This window comes from Lycorma delicatula, chromosome 8 (genome assembly GCF_047948215.1).
Source record: "Lycorma delicatula isolate Av1 chromosome 8, ASM4794821v1, whole genome shotgun sequence".
Taxonomy (NCBI): domain Eukaryota; kingdom Metazoa; phylum Arthropoda; class Insecta; order Hemiptera; family Fulgoridae; genus Lycorma; species Lycorma delicatula.
The window spans coordinates 116,976,882-116,992,782 of record NC_134462.1 but is presented as its reverse complement, the minus strand read 5'-3'; the positions used below and the strand labels follow the sequence as shown (position 1 = coordinate 116,992,782).

Genomic DNA, 15,901 nt, shown 5'->3' with positions numbered 1-15,901 from the left:
TTATGTGTAATCTGTATTACTTATTTACTGTTGACATTAGTGTCACTAATTGATGTGTAATATTTTGATTGTTATTCCTTGTTGATTACGCTATATATTTTTCTCTGTTTTGTCATGCTTACTGTTTTCATTATGTTATGTTTTATGTCATGTGATTATAGTTTACTACTATTATCCTGACTATTATTGTGGTCGTAAATACTACATTAATATTTGCGTTCATGAGTTGTTTATTATTGTCACTTATTGTTATTATCATTATTGTATTTATCACCGTTGTTATTATGAACATTTTAAATCAATAAACTGCAATTATATAAACATTCTAAATTGTCAACCTCTCAATATCCTGATCGAGCTGTGGAAAACACAACAATACCATAAAATCAGCACTTAAGTTAATAAAAATACATAAAATAAATCGCTATTAAATGAAGTAGAAACTATAAAATCTGTACTATTTCATTCCCCTAATGGCATACTTTTAATGTATGCTAATCAATTTAATGGTTTTTAGTTTAGAAGGTATGATCAAATAAAAATAACAAGAATTTTAGTTTTACAAAAAAAAAAATTCTGGTATTATTATAGTGATATTTTTTCTAAATAAATCACCAAATCATAGTAAAATATGAGCATGATCGTTATGATGGTTTAAAATCCTAGAAATGTTTACCCACATCTGTAGTAATTTTCTTCAGATTATCTCCCTTAAACAGAATGTAACTGCTAAGTAATGCCATTTGTTGAAACCTTATGGTAAGAATTCATAATAGACGATCCTTTGTAACTGGAAAAACCAGTAAGGAGAACCTCAACATCTGACCTAACCTGGTGTGTGTTTTTGGTCTTGATTCTTCAGGAAGCTTCCAGTGGGATGTTTCGATAACAATTTTAATATTATATTTGTACACTCATTCGTCACCTACTACGACACATTTGAATAATTCAGAATCATCAGTGATGTCAGCTAACAATTGTCCTGCAATGTTGCTTTTGTTGAAAATTCAATAGTTTCGGTACAAATTTTGCTGCTGCTTGTTTGATACCCAAAATGTCAGTCAAAACTGTTTCACATAAGCCGTAACATTTTTAGGAACTTCTGTAACAGTGATTCAATCATTAACGATCACTATGTCCTTTCTTTTATCAATAATTTCTTCACTTTTTGATGTTTGAGAGCATCCATTCCATTAGTCATTTTCGACTCCTAACGATCTTCTTGAAACTACTTGTACCAATCATAAACCCTTGTTGTAGATATAATATCCTCTCCAAAGGAGTTTTCTAGCTTCTTCGTTACTACACTACACCATTTTTAATGCAAATCCTTTAGTCTGTGATTTTCAAACAAAATAAATCACCACTCATACTAAACTACGACTTAATTACTCAGCTGCCTGATTTGAACAACAGTACTAGGTTGGCTGAAAATATTAATATAAATTTCAGACAGTAATGCTATCGTATGAGTAAAAGACAAACTCATCTGAAAAGACAAAACATACAAAATTAAAAAACTATTTTTATTTTTTTTATCACGCCTTGAATAACAATAAAGGCAGAAATGAGTTAGTTTTAAATCTTAATAATAATGGGAACAATTAATAACAATAATAATATCTGAAAATGCAAGATATGTATAGAGTTAATTTTAGAGTTAATTATATTTTGAACACTACGATCAACATAAATAATTATTGCAATCATTATAAGTTAAATTCTTTATGTTATAGTAAAGATGTAAAAATCTGGGTGGTGTAACCTCTATATGATTTTTTTTATTACAATTATGCAACCGATTAACTTATTTCACTTCATATGCAGTAAAATTTATTGTACATAAAATATGGTAAACAGTAACACAGTTTACATTCTACGATTTACTCATTCATTTATGAATTTTTCAAAGGGATGCTAGGCTAGTAACAGTTTTTCATTAATAATGAGAACCTATGAATAGTTAGTTTATCATAGACTAAAATATTTCATAGGGCACACTTACTAATGCAGGCTGTTTTGCTTATTTTAGAATGTTATTTTAGGAATATTATTCCTGAATAATTTTGGATGTCATTAAGGTAATAAATTTAAAAATAATATGTTTATACTCCACACAAATTTTAATTTTTAAATTAGACATTATAAGAGAAATATAGAAAAACATCTTGATTTTTATCTATTTATATAAGCAAAACAAAGTTGACATTAAAAAAAAGATAAATAAATTTTTTTTAGTTTACTATCAATAAGAAATATAACCTAAATAACTGCTGTACAAAACACTGCATTATTGTTGATTCAATTTTTAAGAGAAGTACTTTTTAAATCTACATGGAAGGTTGAACCCATCTTTAGGTTTTGTGCAAAGTTTTCAAGGTGGGTCCACTCCGCAAAATGAGCAAATAGGTTAAAAAGCAGGATCTTGAAACTAAAAAAAAATTGTTGGTTAGTAAGTATTGTAGGCCACCACTTCTGATAAATTAATTAAAATTAAGTGAAATGAACTAAATAATTTTTTCCAAAAAATAAATGTAAACAAAATACATTTTATGTTCTAGATAACCAAAATCATATATTTACTTACTTGAAATAGCAGTCTGGCAAATATGAATGATATTCTTCATTGAAGTTCCACACTTAGTTAAAATTCTAACAGGAAGTATATATTCCTAGAAATATAAATAAATAAATTAATTTTATATTACTATTAAACAAACAATCAAAAGAACTTCTCCACTGAGCTGAAGCAATGTGAAACACTTGTTTTAAAACAAAAAGAGGAACATTAATTTGGTACTGTACACTATTTTTCCAAGTCTTTCTAAGGCTGAAAGATATGTAAAACGCCTAGGTATAAGAGTATCAGTTAAGACTTTTTTCGTTTTTTGCGAAAGGAATGATTTGAACTATTCAGTCAGGGCTGTGGGAGAAAGAGTTAAATTGTACTTGTATTTTCTGAATATTATCTGCATTTCAAGCTCAATGTTGCATTTATACAATTGTACTCATAAATTTAATTCCATGAAGAAGACAAAGGCAGCACAGGAAACTGCTTCACTTGTTACTTTTTCTAGCAATCCGGATGTGAAAATAAACTGACAGATCATTATCTGACACTCATAAGCGTGAAACATTCATACTGATATTTATAAAATTAAATATGATGTTAACTATATTATATTTATATTTACAAATGCGCAATGTTTGCTAAAAAGAATGGTCACAAACCCTTTAAAATAATAATATCCAGACAATGAAACTGTTTTTCTATAACTCACAATACTTTGGCTGACAAGAACGAGTCTTACTATGATTTTACTTCTACTTTTAATAAATTATCAAATCACTGAAAATACTTTCTACCAATTTATTTAAAATATGATTAAAGGAATTTCTTTTACATAAAAAAATATTACTCTTTGATGAAATTTTAAATACTATTAATTAAAAAAAAAAATATTATCTGCATCCTGTACAATATAAACATGAATACGCAAAAAAATTTATATTTAAGGGATAACCTTAATATTATTTCATATGTTTGTATTTAATTTATTAATATGGACTTTAGTTGCATTTATTTTTTTTTTTTTTAATTTTATAGTTTTTTTACTGACTTTTTGAAGAAAAGTGTGGCATTATTTTTGGTTGCAAGGTAGAATTAGTAGGTGAAATTGAATTTTCTTTACGTTTTGAAGTGTGAAGAGTAAGAAAATATCATTCACTTAATATGAATAAAATCTATGGCTCGAAAATCTCCAGAACTACCAGCTCAATTTCTTTTAGATTTAAATATGCCAACCCCACTGGGTTGGTCTAGTAGTGAAATCGTCATCACAAATCAGCTGATGTCAAAGTTGAGAGTTTTAAGGTTTAAATCTTAGTAAAGGCTTTTACTACGAATTAGTAAAGGCTTTACTTTTATACGGATTTGAATACTAGATTGCGGATACCGATTTTCTTTGGTGGTTGGATTTCAATTAACCACACATCTCATGAATGATCGACCTGAGACTGTACAAGAAGACTACACTTCATTTACAGTCATGCATATATCATCCTCATTCATCCTCTGATGTTCCAAAGGCTATACAGAAAAGCAGAAAAATAAGCTGTAGTAGTGTAACTGAATATTAGATACACTAAAACAGAAATGAAAGATAAAAATAAACAAATATAATATTTATAATGTTATAAATCCCCTCTCCCACAAAAAAAAAAAAAAAAAAAAAAACAGAAATAAATGTCTTATTTCATATACAGTTGTGTATGTGAAATTTTGATGAAGACTGGTTGAGTCATTCCTGAGTTGGCTCAGGAAGGTACAACAGGCAACATAACCACAATTAGAGGTATATTTTTGGTAGTATAGTGGGATTGGTGAACGGAAATGAATTTTCTTTGTTTTGGGGTATGAGGATTATGAAAATACCATTTATATATAAAATTTTGTGGCTTGAAAATTTCCAAAATTACTAGATAATTTTACTGAAATTTAATACGCTGTAGTAGTGTATCTGAAGTTGTGCAAGTGAAAATTTTATTAAGATGGTTGAGTCATTCTTCAGTTACAATCAATTTATGATTGACAAAAGACAACATAACATCAATTTGAAGTTGTGTTGACTTCATATTGGTTTATTTTTCATACACGCTTATGCAGTGAGTTACAGTAGTGAGTGAGTTTAAACTAAACTTGATGTTTGTATGTAGGATCTACTTGCTATAATTAATTATTTCATCAAATCACAGTTACAATAGTTAGATTTTCTTATAAACAGAAAATATACTTTAAATTATACAGATCATACAAAATAAAATAATGAAAAGTTAGTCTCTTGTTGCTCAGAACTGCGCAAGAATTTTTTTTTTGTATTTGTTCTAGTCTCATAGAATCATGCATAAGCTTGCATTCTTCTGATGTTTCCTTTTTCTTTCTTCCCATATTTTTTTACTGTAAGTATGTGTACTTTCTTTCTTCACTCCATTTTAAATTTATAATTGATGTTTTCTCTTCAATCTGAGGGTCCTTTATTCACTTATCATATCGCTGTAATCATTATGATTTGTTTTCATAATTATAATCTATCTTACAATAATGTGATCTATATAATATTTCATTATGTAGTGATCAAAATAAAAGATTATTCATTTATGTTGACATAGTATGGTTTTTATTCTTGCAAATGGAAGTCATTTTCAAAAATGACTTCAATTTTTTTTTTTTTAAATAAAATCTTACATTTAGTTCATTAAAATTTTATGTATTTATTATTTTTATGAATTTATAATACATTTAACTCTTTTTATTATTCTTTTTTTATTTTAAATTAATTGCATATTTTATGAATCTAATCTAATCAATGGAAGATTATGGAAGATTCCTTGGGAAGTAATGCTTGGGTGGAAGCAATTGCTACTAGGGCAATTTCTTTTTTAATTAGTGAAGTAACACATTTTATAATTATATACCGATCGGGACCAAAGTTATTTCTTAGCCTTAAAGCAAAACCATGAGAAATATCTTTTAAGTAAATTAAATTAAAGAGAAAAACAAAGTGTCATCTACATTGTTATTCACTCAATTGTTATATACCACGCCATTTAAAATTAGTCAACTTGATACCTGAGAAATTTTAGTAGAGAAGGGATATTTTTAAATTAATAAAGATGTAAAATGATCCAATAAATTAAAGTAACATCTGGCATAAGTTAATGGCAACTCACAGACATTGACAGAGTACTATATGCTACATAAAATAGTTCATATTTCTTTTTATTCCTAATGTACATGTTGCAATCTGATCAAATTGTGAACAGTAAGCATCTCCATGATGCAATGAGATGAGGATGATATGTAAATGAGGTGCAATTTTCAGCACACTCAGACCAACCGCTGGTGAGATGATGGTTATTTAACCTTTTCAGATCATGTAGCCTTGGAACTGGCTATGTACGGCGTCAGTTTTAAAACGCTGTTACAAAATCATTTTATATGGCATCTAAGTTGGTTATTTTGTTTTGTATTCACAAAGGAATCAGTTTTATTACACAATTTGAACGACGTTTATACGATGTAAAATGTTTTATTTAGACTAGAAAGAATATGACCATTTTTTTCTCAGAAATGTGCTTGTGTGTGTGTGTGACTTGTGTATTATAATTGCTATGAGGGTTACGAATTTATTTATTATTTACAAAAATAGCTTATCTTACTAGCAACATATCGATGTATTGAAACACATAACAAATTATGATATACAGCACACAAAAAAAACAAAAGGAAGGAATTTGTGGTCATAAATATGTCACTTTTACTTGAGGTCTATAAATATCTTTTCTGACAAATGATATCAGTAAACATGTAACACATATCGATTTGTAATGAATAAGAGTATACAGTAAAAATGGGTTTTTTCAATCTGAATAGCCTTTTGAGTGGTGGGAATTTTTATAAAATGTAGTTTTCTGAATCTACTTTCACTTATACTAATATTACACTCCTGCGATTTATGACACGGATTTTTCATCATATTTTGCCCAATTTTCAACCGATTTGCTTGAAAGTATTATTTTTAAAATCAGCAAACTATGTTTCATAAACACAAGGCAAAAAAAAATTTCACTAATAAAAAACGGAAATGAAAGAAAAATGGTTGCATATCTACACGCCAGTGGACTTCTTAAAAGTCTATAAAAATGGAAATTTTAAAGCTGTGTTAAAGAGTCTCTAAGAGGTAGTTTCATCCATATATGGGAGTCTTGAAGCGTGGCATGTATAGTGACGGGAGGTAGCCCTCTTGCCTAGGCCACCCTGGCTTGTCTGCATTCAAGAGCAGTGAGTCGGGGTGTGTCCAATGATGGCATGGGGCCCCCTGAAGAGTGGACTGAGGGCGCGAGGCTATGGGTGGGCGCAATGCATGCCTGTAGCCTGTTTATATGGAGAGTCAACTGCCACGGCATCCTGGCGCGACTGATATTCTGCTTAACGGCGGTTCTGGTCGCCCCGAGGGTTCTAAAATTAACAAATAATAGAGACAGGTAGAATAAGATAATGGTATTGATAACTTGTACTTTTAATTTCATGGTTTATTGAGAACCTTATCTCAAATTTTAATATAGGGGCCCTTTACACCCCGTAAGTGTTGTGCTTCTTTGTTATTTGTGTTTTAATGTTCTGTGTAGTTTGTGCTTTTAAATAACATGTAAGGGCCCTTTACACCCTTACATATGACGATCCTGATGGTGATACTAATTTCCTTCTAAGAATGTGACAAGGGCTAATACCTTAGTAGTCGATGCCCGTAAAAATTCAAGAAAAAAATATATATATACTGTAATTTTGTGAAAATTTTTTCACAAGAGGGTAGCATAAGACTATGAAGGGAGGCAATCAGATACCAACATATTTTTGCGGAGCGCGAATCATCGGATCATTGTGATGGGAAAAGGTTAAACTTGATCCACAAAGTACACTGGTATCCATTGTCTGGTATTCAAATCAATATAAAAGTAACTTAACTTAACTAGAATTTGAATCTCAGAATCTTCGACTTCAAAAATCCATCATTAAACAGTTATTTGCGATAATGATTTTACCACTAAACCGACAAGTTGAATTGTATAAAATATACAGCAAATTTTTTTTTTTAAATTCTACATATGAAATATATGTAATACTAACAAATCACACTGTAAACAAAATTGTTAACACTTTCATGAAGAATGTACTGCTTTCGAAACAAGAAAAAAAAATACAAAATCACATAGCAAATAATAGCACTGTGACAAACACAACCCAAGACTATACAAATTAGACCACACTATGTAGACTGAGTATACACTCATACACAGATATAGGAATACATACAGGTACTTTATATTAAAACAGAATCAAATAATAGAACATAATAGAAACAGGACACATATTAAAATTCATTAACCATGCCATGCAAATTTTATATATAGCACATATAAACTGCAGTGGGTTTCAAAACTGTTACCAGATATTCCACTGAAAAGCACTCTAAAAGAACAAGTTCTAATAATTTGAAAGCAAACAATTTTAAGATATTATCACATTTATACTGTCAAGGAATAATAAATTTTAGCTTAAATTAATTTACACATTTAACATGAATTTATGACACTTTCTCTAAAATCTTCCTTCAGTGACAAAGTAGATATTTACCATATCCAATAAACTTATAAATATTAACTAATTCTGTACATTTTTCTTGAAATGAACACTTCTCATGCTTGCCATTCAACCACCATTTATTAAAATAACAACTTCAGAATATTTAATTTAAATTTAAAGACCATTCATTAAAAAACACCTCAAAATCTTTTTTCATTTTTTATTCATCCAATGCAAGGAACACAATTTCATTCACATATGCCAGTAACAGAAGAACAAGAATTAATAACTTATAGTGATTATAAAAAATTTCTAATATTTTTCAATACATTTAGTTTCAAACTTAAATTTTTACCTTAGTACTAAATTTCTTTACCTAACCACTTACTTTTTCAATTAACTTTAAAACAACTAAAATTTAGAAAATAAATTCATATCAATTAAGTACCCATTGATATTTGCTTCTCTAAAAAGTTAGGAATAATGAGATATTAATTAACTACATATTGAATGAAAAAAAATTAAGAAACAATATTTTTTATAAAATAATTTTGAGATACATATGAAAGAATAAGTATTTTAAAAAAAAATGTTTAATTTACTCACAACATCAAATTGTTCTTCATCTGTAAGAATATGTCGCATAAAATTCCTAACACATTCCCCTTTTTTTAAAGAGTTTTCACTACATTCACTGAATAGATGCATTATTTTTGATTTTGTTCGTTGATCTCTACCATGAATAAAATATTTTTGTTGTCCTAGGTACCTGTACTGAAAACATGTTTCCAAAAATTTAAATAGTCATTAATTTTTAAATTAAAGTATGAGAATTATATCTAAACTGCCATATGATTGGATGTTGAAAATAAAAACAGTAATATAGAGTGTGTGCAATAGCTACCAGTGAATGTATAATCTCTTATGTTAGACATTAACTTATGTTAATTCTGTTCAGTACTGGTAGTACAGCAATAGATGAAACATGAAAACTATCACAGATTCTGTTTTGGCTATGAGATGCAAGGCATGATTTTTTTTTGCAAGTGGAATGACACAACACTTACAACGGCAAGTGGTCAGTTTACTACAGAGTTTATTGATGGCTATCTGCAGGGTGGTAGGAGGGAGAGTTGCTTTTTTCAATCCAAAATAGTAATTTCCAACTTGGCCCCATTTTTGAGTTAACTCCAGTAAAAAATTTTTGAATGGTGTGATAATTTATTTTCATATGTACGACAGTCTCAACAGTGGTATCGGCTGAGGTGGGGAGGATTTTTGTCATATGATCGAGAGGTCTCAGGTTCAAGTCCCATATAGTTATTCTTACTTTTATTTTTTCTTATATACACAGCAATGCAGATGATTTTTTATTATATAGTATTTATAATAATATTTATAAGAACCTGGGTACAGCAATTTTTGAATTTCATGTTTGCTGATTATCATTTTATTTGAACGTAACAAATATAAAAATCATTTTTTGGATACCTGTTAGGAACTACAGTTTAATTATAAGAAAACTAACGTATATAATTTCAGTTGGTAACAAGCAAGCTGAAAATTATTAAATTTTTTTCAATTTTTATAAAACATCCATTTGTTAGGTTAGTAACTGTTACATTCATATAAAACAACGATCAACAAACAGGAAATCCATACATTTTTTTTCAGATTCTTATATGTTAGAATGTCCATCAAATCTCGATAAATGATTAAACTGACCAAACAATGTAGATCATCAATGGAAAATAAAAAATCAATAAATTCCTAAAGAAAAACTGGATCATAAAAAGTAAAACAATAAAATAAATAAATAAAGATAATGAACAAAATTCAGTTAGTTCATTAATATTAAGATCAGCAAGCAAAATGTTAATTATCAAGTAGAGTAAGTATGGAAGTATGACTATTAAAATAAAAACAATGTGCATTTTATGAATACCTCAAGAAACAATTACAAATAAAAATGAATTCATTATATATATTAATATTTAATTAAATTTTATCTGACTACAGGATCTTTCCATGGAACAAAATATTACAGGAAATATACATTCATAATAACAGTAAATATAACAATTTAATTTTTAAAATTACAACAACCTTTTCCCTATTGATCTTGAGGTAATTTACATAAAATTTGTTTCACAACAGAAAGGGGTAAAAAAATTGTTGCTTTGCGCTATGTGCATTAGTATCTGTTATAGATAAAAGTGATATTTTAAACCAAACAAAAACAGTTAAAATAGACAAAATAAAATAGTGCTATTAATTTGGTCTTTTATTTGATTTCAATTTTTTTTTTTTTTTTGTGTCAAAAAGGCTTCTGGTTTGGTTTAAAATTATAATATTATTTTACCAGATTTTGGTCTGTTTTGCTGACAAAATAAAAAGTTTTGATAAAATTTAACAATTTAAAAAGAAAATTTTTTTTTTAAATCGAAAGAAAAAATTTGCACTGAAAAAGAAAAAGTTTTTCCACTACATCCTCAGTGCAAAATTTGAAACTTATTTTTTGAAACTTAAATGAATATTATGAATGCACGAGATACAAATAACAATTTTTTTTTTTAATTTAAGGTTTGTCTAATTCTATAATTTGGTGCCAATTTAAAAAAAAATAGTTTTATAGGTTGTATGAAACAAAATAAGTTCATTCAATTTTACTTAAAAATTAGAGGGAAAGAATGCATAGGATTTTGAGGTAAGACTCTGATATCTTACATTAGCAGAGGCTATTCAATATGTGGGAATACATGAAACGTATGTTGTCAAAAGAAAACAAGTCTGAAAGGGAACTTCAACATGATTTGATTCACAAGAGCTTTTCAAATGAGACTAAAACAAACCTCACACTGTTTTCCATTTATTCATAAATGTATCTGTAATGAATTGCCTGAAGAACAATCACATTGATTGACTGTTGCATAAAGGTGTCAACATGAACAATTGCAAAACAAAAGAGCCATTGAAATACATACTTGTTTACAGAGAATTTGTCAAGTATTGATTAATCTAAGGTACGTATTCGATGTAGAAATTTTTCAAAAATCATAAATACATTCTGCTTAACTGGAGTTTTTTACCCAATTTTTTTTAATTGTCTAGTTCCACTCACTAACAGTGTAGACCCCAGTGAGATCTTCCTGCATTGTTTAAAAAACATTCATAAAAATTGGTGCACTTTGTGAAAATTTATGTCTGAACCATAAGAAGATATATATGGGTCGAATTGAGAACCTTCTTTTTGAAGTCGGTTAAAAATAAATTACTTCTTAAATTTTTATAATTTTTTTTTTTTTAACTGACTACTTAGTAATTTTTTTCAGAATTAAATTTCCAATAAATTTTATCACAAAATCTAAAAACTACAACAAAACAAATTGACTATAAACCTTAAATGGGCAAATTGTTATGTCTAATTTTTTTGGGATTTATGACAAATTTTTCAAAAATTGTTGAATATGTAGTTTTAGAATTAATATTTTAATTTTTCAGATCAGAAAATCTATTACAGTACACAACTCTACCATAATTTTGGTCCCAAAATTTCAGTATACTCTTACTTTACTATTGGAACAGATATTACCCTGAAATTTATCATTAGTCATAACTCTCAAATAGCATTTCTAAACCTGTAATAATATGAATTTTTTCCTTTAATTTCATCAGAAGAACATATCATGAAATTATTTCCATTTCTTTGTGAGATATTATAAGTACACACATATATATGGAACTAAAAAGAGCAACAAAAGCAGTACAGAAGCGTGCCAAGAAATGGGTTGAAAATGGCGGACTCATTTTTGAACATTTATTATAAACTGGCATGCATAATGCACTTTGATCAGGTGTACTGTTTCTAAATAAAATTCAATTTTTTTTTTCTTTGTCTTATTCAATTTGTCTTATACTAGTTTGCTCAGAATTAAATTCTATACAGTTCTGTATAAAAGGTTTATGTGTTTATTACCCAATTCAAGCAAAGTTATTGTATGCCAAAAAACAGGGTTTTTTTACTCCAGAATGTGAGGATTATGGATTTTCACCCTAGATTTCTTAAAACTTATTGCAAATACCATTCTGGGACCTATTTTACTCACTTTATCAGGCCAAAAACCACAAGAACTCAGTAATTTTGCCCCTTAATTAACGTCCTAAAAATTTCAGTAGCTGTAATTCGACAATGAAGCATTTCAGGACATATGTTTATATGAACTTTTTCTGTTATTTTCACGAGTAGAATAGATTATGAACGTCCTGGGAGAACTTTGTGATACCCCCCTCACTCTCTCTCTCTCTCTGTGTCTGTGTGTGGGTGTGTGCGCACGCGCGCATGTGTGTAAGAAAACTTACCAACAGTATTTTACAAAGCAGACTATATAAAAACCAAGAGGTAAAGTAATAATGTTTACAGATACAAAATCAAGCTATATTTTTCCATTTGCAGCTCAAATCTGTCAGAAAAAAAAATTAGTTTCATGACTCCATAAAAAATTAAAAAAAAAAGTAAAATAAAATAATTATTTACCACAAGTGGAGCCAATTTTGCAAGAATTCTCACATAAGTTTTTTTCAGGTACCATGATTCAGACACATATACTGATGGTGCAAAGCCAATAATAACATTTATTTTGTTATTATACTCTGGTCTTTCACTAAGTAACACAAATGCAATTGCTCCTCCCAAAGAATGACCAACAAAGGATAAATTTGAATGTTTTGTTAAATTCAAAATGTAGTCAATTTCAGCAGCAAGATCATATACTCCCATTTCATGAAAACTGAAAAGTTAAAAATTAGTAATTTTATTAATAAAACATTCGTTTCAATTCAATTCAAAATACAAACTAAATTAAAAAATTTTAGCTTATTAACTAATTGTAAGCAGCCAAACAATTCTTTAAGTTTCCCTACTCGACCTAATTGAATGGAGGAACTAGTAATAGTACTTGGTGCTGTGCCCACATTTCATTATCAAAAAAAACCAACGTATTTGATGAATGTGGTTCAATTAATGATATAATTTCACGATTAGTTAAGCCTTGAAACTTCACAAAATTAACAGCTAGAATTTAATTGATTTAGAGAGGATTAAGACAGTAAAATTTAAAAGAAAACCATGATGAAATGAGATCAGCATAGATATAAGTATAGATATATCAGCATAGATAGTAGCATAGGTAGTAGATAGTAGATATCAGCATAGTATAACATTTAAAAATTCAGTTAAATTATTTTTAATCTTAAATTCATATTTTAATCTTTCACTTTTTTAAATATTTAAATGAAATTTGATACCCAGTCACTTCTCAGAAGATAAACAAGAATATCTGTTATAGTTAATTTTTCAAATTGTTTCAATATATCTTTACAAGATATATATATATTTTTTTTTGTTATAAAAGACATATAAGTATATACTATAAAAACAGATTTTTAAAGAATAAAATAGAGCAAGATCTAATACAGTTAATTATACATATTTAAAGTAATCTAGCCAAAAATCATAATCTGATTGTATATTCAATTAAATTCAAGTAAATTACTATAAAATCATGAATATGTAAAAAGAGAATTCTGGTACGCTAAATTAGTTACCAAAATTTTCTTCATTTAACCCATTAACTGTTGCACATAAAGATATGCAATTTTTTTCTAAATAAACCCTTTATTTTATCTATTATTAAGTATATAAAGCTAGAAATATTTCCAATATTTCCATAAGAGCAATGCCAACCACTTTTAGTGTAATCTGCTATCATTAATGGCTGAGCAAACATGGTGTCTTTTCTTTCTTTTCGGCTGTATCTTTTTTTATTCGATAATGGTTATATGCCATTGTGATTATTGGCAACTATCACCACTGCATTATCATTCCATCCAGCAACTCCACAAATTTTTTTTTTCAATGGGCAATTAGGAAGCCATTTTCTTCAACAGTGCCGGTTGCAAAATATCCTTTTTCATTCAGTAAATTAAACAGATCATACGTAGAAAGAAACTGCCAAAAAAATTCTATGCTCATTAGGACTGCTACAACATTTAACAAATCTAGTACTACTTCTGTCTTAAGACCATATTCAGATTTTCTTTGTCTGCACCTCCGTATAGAATAAATTGGTACAAATACCCATCTGAATTACACATACACCAAAGCTTAAATTAAAATCCAATTGGTTTTCCTTTGATAAATATTTTTGCTGAATGCCTACCAAAATATAGCACCATTTCTTCATCAATAGATACATTATGAGAAAAAACACCAAATTGTACGTTCTGTTTGTTGACAAACACAGAAACTGAACATTCTATAAAATAACAATGTCTATAAAAATAATAAAATAATAGACTAAACAAAAATTTAAACCTAAAAATAGTACAATGCGGAATTGCGAAGTTATTTTAGTAATGTAAGAGCAACATATTGAACACCTAGCATGTGATTTATCACTCCATAAGCCTAACGTCGTAATTGCACCATTATTTTTAACAACCAGTATTCATTATCAGTTTTCAAATAAGTAATTTTCATGAACTGATGAATAAAAGCAGCACTTAAATATCCAAACAAAACAGAAATATTACTTTTAATAAGCATATTGTGATCAGTATATATCTTATACAGAAGAGGGTTACACGATCTCGTAAGATACCGTAAGTTGATATGCAAATAAACTCACTCATTAAATACCTATAACCATATAACTTTTTTGTAATTACAAGACCTTTGAAAATAAAGGTAAATTGAAAAAAGTGCAAAAAATCTGGTAGAAATTGAAAAGAAAAATGTTTATGAAAAGGTTTGTTTATACACCATTGGTTAATCGCTTAAAAAATAAAATAAAAAAGATAACTTTAGCCATTTAAAAATAAATAATTAATAGTTTAAAAATTAATAATTATTAAATACTAAATACTTAATATAAACGGTACATAAAAATTAAAATAAGAATAAAATGACTACAATATACTGATCAATAAAATAGACAGGCAATGACTGATATTACACTACTAAAGCAGGTTACACTCTATTAACTTATAACAATGATTCATTCTGTGCTATTCACCTATCAATCCATAGTATTTCTCTCAGTCATGTACGAAGCGTTGAAACAAGCACTTGTGATTTTATATAATTAAATTTTATTACATATAATTATCACAAGATAGTGAGTTAACCACAAAACCACGTAAGTTATTTGATATTTTTTAAACTGTTATCAGATAAGCATACACTAAATAAAGATTTAACAAAGCATAACATTTTATTATTACTCAGATATTGGATATACACATTACCAGAAACAGAAAATTTTTTCACACTAATTTGTTAAAAAAACCTAACCTAACAGCCTAAATTTTAAAAAATATTGATACACAAAAATAACAAAAAAATATGTTATTTTATGATAATAAAAGCACAAATACTGGGAACTAAATATATTTTTTTTATTGAATAATCCATGACTTACTGATTATTACGAATGTAAATCTAAATAAATACTGTCAAGACCAGAAGGCAAATTTTTTTTAATAATTTATCATCTGTACGTAATTTAAAGTTCAAATTACGTTACTGTACAATTATACCAAGTGTTGTGTAAAAGATATCAACAAAGTCACATTTCCATTATTTTTCTTTTTAATAATGTTACCTGGGCAAAAAAAAAAACAACAAAAAATAGCAACTTAAAAAAAATTAAATTAAACCAGGCAATAAAACAATTTTTACAAAACTTAGGTAGTACTCAA

At 27.9% G+C, this 15,901-nt stretch overlaps 1 protein-coding gene across 3 annotated transcripts in view; it reads right to left on the bottom strand.

The window, feature by feature from the left end:
• Nucleotides 1-15,901, bottom strand: part of LOC142328938 (lipase 3-like) — a 104,732-nt gene that overhangs the window by 17,949 nt on the left and 70,882 nt on the right. For all 3 annotated transcript variants that reach the window (XM_075373119.1, XM_075373121.1, XM_075373120.1), the window contains exons 5-7: nt 12,678-12,930; nt 8,750-8,917; nt 2,588-2,672 (exon numbers count right to left, since the gene is read on the bottom strand). In XM_075373119.1, the coding sequence (XP_075229234.1) occupies nt 2,588-2,672; nt 8,750-8,917; nt 12,678-12,930 (506 nt within the window). The remainder of the gene's footprint in view (nt 1-2,587; nt 2,673-8,749; nt 8,918-12,677; nt 12,931-15,901) is intronic.